Source organism: Stegostoma tigrinum, chromosome 21 (genome assembly GCF_030684315.1).
Source record: "Stegostoma tigrinum isolate sSteTig4 chromosome 21, sSteTig4.hap1, whole genome shotgun sequence".
Taxonomy (NCBI): Eukaryota; Metazoa; Chordata; class Chondrichthyes; order Orectolobiformes; family Stegostomatidae; genus Stegostoma; species Stegostoma tigrinum.
Genome location: NC_081374.1, coordinates 17875545 through 17885053, shown reverse-complemented (window position 1 = coordinate 17885053; position 9509 = coordinate 17875545). Strand labels below are relative to the sequence as shown.

At 37.9% G+C, this 9509-nt stretch overlaps 1 protein-coding gene across 1 annotated transcript in view; it reads right to left on the bottom strand.

Moving 5' to 3' along the window:
- Nucleotides 1-2905: 2905 nt before the first annotated feature.
- The window catches only part of LOC125462635 (MAP kinase-activated protein kinase 2), a 190611-nt gene continuing 184007 nt past the window's right edge, over nt 2906-9509 (bottom strand). The window contains exons 8-10 of the mRNA XM_048552862.2: nt 6599-6684; nt 5819-5899; nt 2906-3244 (exon numbers count right to left, since the gene is read on the bottom strand). Of these exons, the coding sequence (XP_048408819.1) occupies nt 3104-3244; nt 5819-5899; nt 6599-6684 (308 nt within the window). The 3' untranslated portion in view covers nt 2906-3103. The remainder of the gene's footprint in view (nt 3245-5818; nt 5900-6598; nt 6685-9509) is intronic.

Sequence of the window (9509 nt, the reverse complement as noted above, 5' to 3'; positions counted from 1 at the left end):
CATTCAACCTCCTTTCACTTCTCAATAATGAAATCCAGCTGAGAGGTTCATGAAATTGTGTCTACCCACATTCTTTTTTTAAAAATGTATTTATTGTAAGTAGAAATATTTACAATAATATTTATTAACCTAATTTGAAATGTCAGAGGAGAAAGGATGATGGAGTAACACTTCTTTGGGGGCTAGTGGTTGCTTCTATTGAGCAAATTTTCCAAAGGTTCAAATAAGTGGTCAAAAATGAACCGTACTCCAACTTATCTGAAGGTACCACATGACTTGTTAACACAGCAGCAGATTGGATGAACATGAAATATGTTGCCATTGTGCTTTTCTTTGATGTCATTGTGCTTTAATAACGCCAGAACATCCAAACTAGAATTTCCACAGCTCTTCACTTGGCTAAATGTGCTGTCCAGAATTGGAGAAGTCCAGTGGACCTCTTTAACCAGCAACTTCGAAAAAAAAAGCAACATTAAAAGTGCATCATTTTATCAAAGTTGGACAGTGTTTCTAAAGTATTGTGATAGAAACTGTCATAACATACTTGCCTTTTGCATTAAGGAAATTACAAAATATTATTCCTCATTTAAACAATTCTTCAGAGCAGCATTTTAAAACTATTACCCTACCCCATGAGCAAAATCTTGTCACAATATTGGCCTAAGACGACAGCGACAATGCTGCAGAAAATTCAACTCTTGACTCTGCCCATGCAAACAAATATGTTTCTCACAAAGACTGAAAAGCACATTGTATTTTAGAAATAAAGACACAATTTACTATAGAACAATTTGGCAACAAATCTGTACAATTGACTTCAACAGGGTGAAGCCATTTTTCACCAGAAAGGCCAACTCTGCCAAAATATAAATGCCTTAAACAAATATTCATTAGAAATATGAACAGATGGACAAACACCAATGGATTCCATTCCATGAATCAACTCCATCAGGATTTAGATTTTTTTGAAAAGAATGGTGCATTCACTTTTGTGTGGTTGGTTGGCTCACTGAGCTGGTTTGTTGTTCCACTGATGTTTCATTACCCTACTGGGTATCATCATTAGTGCAGCCTCTGATAAAGCACCGTTGTGTTTTCCCGCCTGGTATTTAAACTCTGGAGTCTGTCGAGCTGGATTACCCCTCTTCTGGTTTTGCTTTGCAATGGAGTGTATGTAGGGTCGAGCTGTATGTTTTTGTTGAGGGCCTTCTTAGTGGAGAACCAGGCTTCTAGGGATTCAGGTGCTTGTCTCTGCTTGGCCTGTCCCAGGATCCTGGTGTTGTCCCAATCATGGTGGTTTTCCTTATGCTGGGACAAGCATGGGAATTGCAAGAGGCCTAGTTCTCCGCTAAGACGGCCATCAACAAACGCATACAGCTGGACCCCGTACACATTCCACTGGGAAGGAAAACCGGAAATGAGGTAGCCCAGCTCAATGAACCCCGGAGTTTAACTAACAGGTGGGAAAACACAACAGCGTTTCATTAGAGGCTGCACTGATGATATTTCCTAGCGGGGCAATGAAACATCTGCAGAACACCGAACCAGCTCAGCTAGCCAACTAGCCACAATACCCATAACCTGAGCTACAAGTCTACCCAAAAACCTTAGGCATGGACTTGCTTTTGAATGTTTTGCAGCTGCCTCCGATTGGGAATTTTTAGCTGGGTATTCGCTGTGGAGCACAAAGTTACTTCAAATTCTAGATGCAAGAGATTTTAGCCAATTCAATAATTTCACAATGATGCATATAGGTAAATTTCTCATTCCAATACTGGCAACGTGGAACTGTTCTGAAGGTTTGCACCTGTATCTTTGACTCATGCTCCCCCCAGAACATAGCATATGACTTACCCCAGAGGAAAAGCAGGGACTCAATAATTACTCAATATCATAGCTGGTCAAGAAAAGATTAGATCTCCAGTTTTAATTTATGCCTGCCAGTGATAATGTTGCTTATCAACATAGATTCAAAACAAAAAAAGTGTGTTGTATTTTTTAATTGCCTAATGCACAGACATAACAAGAATTTAGGTAGCTGCTGGGAGGGAGTAGGAAGAGAAAGATCCCACTCAGGCATAGATGAAAATCATACCAACAGCTCAAACTGCAAAAAGTATCCCAATTAATTTGAAGGATCATTTTGGCAAAGTAAACGGCAATTTATCAATTTAGGAACTGAAGATGGGTGCAGTGGAATTGCATGCATTTTGTAACTTATTACCGTGGCACAGTGATAGTGTCCCTACCTCTGACACAGGAGGTCTGGGTTCAAGTCCCAGGGTGTGTGTCTTGGGTGTGTGTCATAACATGTCCAAGTAGGCTGAATGCAATAACTGATTGTACTAATTCAGTCGAGATATGATCAAACCACTGAAATCTAAAACTCAGCATAAAAAGAGACGTAGAATAATAGAATTTTACAGTACAGAAAGAGGCCACTTGACCCATTGTATCGGAACATCTGAAGTTTTCATAAAATTTATAGGACAGGCCTACATTTCAATTGTGAATACTGTAAAACCTGTTCTGTTCATGGGGAATTCCACAAATTTTGTGGATTTGTTCAAACATCCATGAAAAAACAACTAATGCAAGCTTTTAATAATACAGCTTTTAGCATTAAAAAAGTTCAAATATAATGAATATCTTGATCTTTTAAAATCACAACATTTTAATCCCATGAAACCAAGACAGCTTTAAAGTAATCAAACAGAGGTCCAAAATAAGACAAACTGAAAGATGGTACGAATGAAATTGCTTGGAAATAAGGGTGACACAGAATGATAAAAATCAGAAAGGAATATCAAGTTGAAACATTGAGTCAACCTTTCACAAAACTCACAAGTTGACTTTGTCCTGATGCTGTCATGTCCCCCTGCCCCTCCCCCCCACCCACCCACCATCCTTTGACATCAGTTTAAAAATCTGGTCGCGTGTTGGACTAGTAGTATCATGACAGTGTTCACCTCAGCCCAAGAGGCAGAGGTACAGTAAATCTTTAAAAAATCCAAAAAGCCAACCAATTAAGCATTTCTGAACTTCATGCGACATTTAAAAAGAACTTCCTAAAAATAATTTGGCACACTTTCCATGTTGTTTTTCAGTGGCTGGCTGGAGTCGGAGCAGTTAAGGCCTTCTTTCTTCTTTTTATCAGCAAGGGATTGCAAGATTCTTCTATCTTTTTGATTTTGATTTGTTCGTAGTCAACTCTCATGGTTGCCAAGGCACTGGTCATTTCCTCCTGTCATGAGAGAAAGCTGTATTAGAATGATGAACAGCACAATGGAAGTGATAGTGCTGTTCCTACTTATCTCATTCCACAGGAACTGTGTCCATAATTGTCCCAGTTGAAAGGATTTGACCAAGTTCTTGTTCCTAATCTTCTCTGGAACGTTCACCAATTAGCTTGGGAGAAGCACCAGAGCAGCCTTTAATAATTGATCAGCGAAAAAAAGCATTGGGTTATGAGGAAGGGTCACTATTCTTTTGAGTTTAAAGGTTGAGATGTAATCTTATTGCAACAGTGACAGGTCAAAGGGGCTTCGGGGGTAGATTTTGCGAAGATGTCTTCCTTTTGGGATGATTGGAGCATGGGGGTGGCACGACATACAATGTCGCATACAAGGCCAAGATGAGGCTTGCTTCTTCTGAGTCATTGACTGTTGAAATTCTCTCCCAGTAAGCGGTGGACGTGTGGACATGAGATATATTCGAGGAAGCGTTAGATAAATTTTGATAGGAAAGGGAGTCAAGTCTTTTTAGACATGAAAGTGGACTTACTGTTACATCAGATCAGCAGAAATCTTATTCACTTTTGGACACAGTTTGTGGGTTTGGAATGGTCTATTCCTTGCTCCCTATTTCTTTGGTTCTTTCCTTCCAGGATGGGAGTGCATAGTCTCAACTCCAAAATCAATACAATTCAGATTTGTGGCCAAGAATGGGCGTGCTGCAAAGAGACACGTGTGAAGCAACATCTTGGGCTCCAACAAGACCTTTCATTCCATCTAAGGATTGGGAATGAATACTTTGATCACACACTAATTCTCTATAGTAGTCAGCCTCAAAAACAGTACAGCTGTGGTACTCGGATGGCAAAATCAATGGATTTCTTCAAGATATTTGTAAATCTGTTAAACATCAGGTTAAGATGGAGAGTGGTAAATAAGTGGTAATGAATTTGATGCAGGTCATCTTTTTAATAGCTCTGAAGTATGTGATTTGAATTGGTCTCCTAGTAATAGGTTTCCAGTACAGAAATATTTTTCTGTTTCATATTTGTCTAGCGTTAAGAATATGACAAAGTAGTAGGTAACATTGTCTTAAAGGTACATTTTTCAGCACTGCACCCAAATGATGTTGGTGAGATATGAGCAGCTTGGAATACTGGCACTATCAATAATTTCCACCAGCACCGCTCACAGCCATACTGTTATTATCTGTATGAATTACTGAACGGGGCAAACTATTTTGCATGCAGGGCCAACTTTCTCTTGGTTAGCTCAATGTTCTTAGTTGTGCAACAAAGCTGAACTGTTGCCCTGATCTCTAAAACCTGTTACAATAGCTAATTCCTGAATTGGGAAAACCATATTTATTCAGAAAAGAAAGGCTTGCACCATAATGGGTCCTAACTTTGGCTGCAAGATGCCATACACTGAATTTAAGGAAAAAAAAATGACTTCATAAAATTGCTGTACTCCAGGCAGAGTGTGGTGGGCATAATTTGGGAGAGTGTTATAGCATAGCAAGACCGGGGTCGGTTTGTGCAAATGCTACGTAATGAGTCTACAATTGCCTTCAGGTATATATATGCAACAGGAAGGGAAAATGAGAACTAGGCAGGTGACCTCAAGTTCCAAACACTCAAGTGTTCTAAGTAGCAAGCAAGGTATCAACTGAAAAATAGTCCAGGGATTAAGCATCTCAAAGCAGGGCCTTAGGAAAGGGGAAATAACTAAGACAGGTGGTTATATTAGTTTCTTGCTGTAAACACCCAAACCAGAAAAGTCTTTGGATTGATTACTGTCCCCTACTGAGTCAATTGAATGAAAATGAGTGCTCCCAGTGTTTTAAAAAGGCAACAGATATTCGATTTTCCAATGTTTGTTGTGTTTGTCTCCCAGAGAGTATTTCAGCATACCTTTAATGGATACTGACGTACTGTATGTCCTTAACAGGGATAGGCAACAAATGCAGTCCTAGCCAGTGATGCCCATATCCCATGAATGAATTTTTAAAAAAAGACATACTATGATATAGTGATAACACAAGCATGTGATCTGAGAACATAAGGATACTTCATTTTATCCCTGATAGTTGAAGCATGACACACTAATGGAAGAAAATGTGCTTTGTAACATCATAGCTCAACTTTATAGCCCAAACCATGATGTACCTATAAATGGAATGCATGAAAAGATAGTTGAATTACAGATATCTGTTGGATTCTTCACTTTATCCCCAACTCGTTTTGTACGTTACGAGGTATAACCTAAGTATGGCAGCGTCACGTTACATGACCACATCAATATTTAGTTTGTTGCTGGTTTTGTTAAAGCTTGGAGGGAAATCAGAAGACCTAAACATAAAATCCTGTAGTGGGCAATATTAAGCAGCTGATGACTGCCAAGTTCTTCAAAAAGAGGAGGAAAGAACAGATCAAACATCGGATATTCCCTATACGCAGTGAAACACAAGAACATAAAACAGGTCTATTATCTGATTATTAGTACACTATGCTTCCACAAGTTGGCCTTAGACATAGTGACTATTTTATGATGTACTACAGGAGTGAACTGAAGTCCAACTTTACCTTTACATCTTCCCATAAATCTTTCTCTTCTTTCAGGACCCTACTGGTATGAAGAGGTGTCTGCGGTACCTGCATTGATTGCTAAAGTCAACAAAGAAAAAAAAACATAGTTCAAACTCAAAACACTGAATCAAGAAACAAAATGAACATGGCCTGAAACTGCTGGCTACGGAGAAAATTTCTCAGTGTTTCACTTCAGTTGTTTTCGGATGAAAACTTAACCACTATGCTCTCCTTCAATGTAATGATGCAGGGTGCAACATCTGACAATTAAAATGTAACTTGCACTTGCATTTGCTCTGAAGAACACTGTTCACCTGAAAAGGTTTTATTGTAAACTTCCTTGTGAACTAAAAACTTTTGGTTGGCAAAGGTGTTTTTTGAGGGGGGTGGGGAAAGAAGAGTTTGAAAACTGCTTAGGCTGAAAATTACAGAATAAACAGCTTAATATCATCCTTGAGTTCTGAAACTTGTTGGAACATGATACATCTGTATCATAGAAAAATGCAATTTACTATTAATACATTGATTAAAAACTCCTTTCTTGCTAACTTAAAACTTTAATCCTATCAAAATAACTGGAAAAAGCTTCAGACAACGTTAAACATTTGGCTAGGATCTTACCATGACTACCAAGTGATTAAAAGTGGGGAGAGGATGTATTTGGTGGTTAAAAAGTGGGGAAGAGGAGAACATAAATTCTGTGAGGATAAAAGATATAATTTATTCAATGGGAATGACTTAAAGCCTTTAAGTCCCACTCCAAAATGAATTACTTACATTAATCCAAGGATGGTTCATAAATTCCATGATCGTCATGCGTTGTGTTGGCTCAGTCTTCAGGAGTTGTCTGATCAGTTGTTTGGCTGAAAAATTCAACATGAGCAGATGTAATTGTTTAATTATAACTGTGTTAATGTCATTTCTGAAAAAGGTGCACATTGAAAACACATTCAGAGGATATAAACCAAACACACTGAAAAATGCAGTTCATTAAATTACAATCAGTAAAAGCACAAGAAAAAGAAAATGCTCTTCATTACATTTCACTGGCTTCGGGATAATCTACAATGTCACTGAACGAACTTTTCTGCAAGGAAAAATAAACACAACTGGAGTCAAAAATCAAAAGGTGAGTTAAACTGCTTGGAGTGTGAATCTTGACCAAATTCAGTCCAGTATGCTTGGCCTGGTTACTCAAATCTAGTTACACATAGATTCTTTGTCTGTATTACAAAGATGTTTTATATTTACTATTGCACACAGGACTCATGTCTTGAAAAATTGTGGCAAGTCAATTTATTTCAAATTTTGTGGACATGCCACGATTGGTTTCTTTACAATAAGTGGTTAGAAGTTCACTGCACTGGAGATTCTTTTTTTAAAACAAAACAAAGCTGCCCGTAACTTACATGATTGGTGATAACTACTAGTTTTGCTGGGGTGTTCTGAATTGCGATTGGCATGGAAATGTTCTGGAATTAATTGGGTGAGTTGGAGGGAACGAGCTGACGAGCACAGAACTGACTTTGAATAAAAACCAAAAGAACTGTGGATGCTGTAAATCAGGAACAAAACAAGTTGCTGGAAAAGCTCAGCAGGCCTGGCAGCGGCTGTGAAGAAAAATCAGAGTTAATGTTCCTCAGAAGGAAGGGTCACTGGACCCAAGACGTTAACTCTGATCTTTCCTCACAGATGCTGCCAGGCCTGCTGAGCTTTTCCAGCAGCTTCTGTTTCTGTTCCTGACTTTGAACAAGCTGCCCAGCTAATTTTCTCCCACTACTGAAAAGAAAGAAACTTCACCAGTTTAGGGTAAAACCAATTTGTTCATTCAAAAGTATTATTGAAAGAACATCAAGACTGCATTTCCCGAGAACCTGTACCTGCAATACTCTAGAAAGAACCATGCACGATTAACGATGACCACATGTCAGAATATTAGAGCAGCAGGCTCCAGAACACTTGGCACTTTACACTTTCACCTTGAAAAGTAACACAGAGGTCAGTGTGTTTTAGGAAAAAAGCTAATCTCTGCAATTTTTTTCTTCCTTTGTTGCTGATGAGCATTCGCCTTTGCACGTATAACTTGGCAATATTTAGAGAGATCAGTTTTGTTTTAAATTAATTCACAGAAATGTGGGTGTTGTTGGCTAAGCCAGTATTTATCGCCCTTGCCTAGTTGTCAAGAGGCAACTAAATTGCTATGGGTCTGGAGTTACATGTTGGCCAGACTACATAAGTAAGGCATTTTCCTTCTCTAAACGACAGTAGTGAATCCAATGATTTTTTTTTCCCTGAAGATCGATCACTAGACGTTTAATTCTGAACTTTTATTGTATTCAAATTCCGTCATCTGTCACAGTGAGATTCGAACACAATTTCCCAGAACATCACCTGGGTCTCTGGATTAGTAGTCTAGTGATAATTCCACTAGCACACTGTCTCCCACTGTTTTGATAATAAATGTATAATTTTATTTTTTTTAGAAAATCAATGGATCTTTTTGTTTTAATACCTGATAGAGAGAAGGTATTTCCCTGGTCATCCTGGTAACTGGAAAATGTGTTATTTTATGTCACAACCTGAGGTGTAGTGGGTTTCCAATAAGGGTGCATAATCACTAAATTGTTATTGCTAACAATCCTACCATAACAGTAAGAAAAGGTAATTGTCTTAAAACTATAAATCCTCAGAGTTAGTCATAATGTTTTAATAGTCAATTAATTAATGTAGTTTCCTTGCAATTATATGAAAAAATAGAATTGAGATCTCTGCCTTGAACATAGAACATTACAGCACAGTACAGGCCCTTTGGTCCTCGATGTTGTGCCGACCTGTCATACCGATCTCAAGCCCATCTAACCTACACTATTCCATGTACGTCCATATGCTTGTCCAATGACGACTTAAATGTACCTAAAGTTGACGAAGGAAAATCCTCAAAATAATTTTTGAAAAAATATAGCATTTACAGTGACTTGCCATTAAAGTCTTACTATATGTTCAGCAGATAGCATTATAAATGCATAATCTTTATCATGCATTAAGCCAATGTCTTTTCTGTAATGTAATCTACAGTAAACATGTGAAGATGTTACATTCAAAGAACAATTCACATTTTCTTTAATAGATTACCCACATGCCAATGACTACACTTTGACTGTAATTCATTCTGCAAGATTTTTAAAGATAATTTTACAAAAACAATAGAATATTTTACATTTTTTTAAAGTTAGTCTCATCATGCACAACAGGCAAGTCAGTAGACTGCCAGTACAAACACAGAATGCAGGAGAAACTGTGTGGGTCTGGCAGCATCCATACACAGAGGAATAGCATTAACATTTTGGAGTCTGATATGATGATTTCAGAGCGGGAAGTTATACAGACACTGCCAGACCTGTTGAGTTTCTCCAGAATTTTGTGTGTTCATTTCAGACTTTTGGCATTCATTGTTTTTTTGATTAAACTGCTAATATCGCAAGCTGTAAATGTTCCAAACTACAGAATTTATTTTTAAACTATGATATTTTTTCAGGCATGCAGAGTTCGAATTTGATTATCCTTTAAGCAGGGTTAACGCTCTCAACTCATTTAGTTTTCGCACACTGAAAAATAACAATTTCAAAATATTTTTGTAGAATTTAGCATTGGTCATTGCAAAGTTAAAAATGAAGGAGCATTACATTTA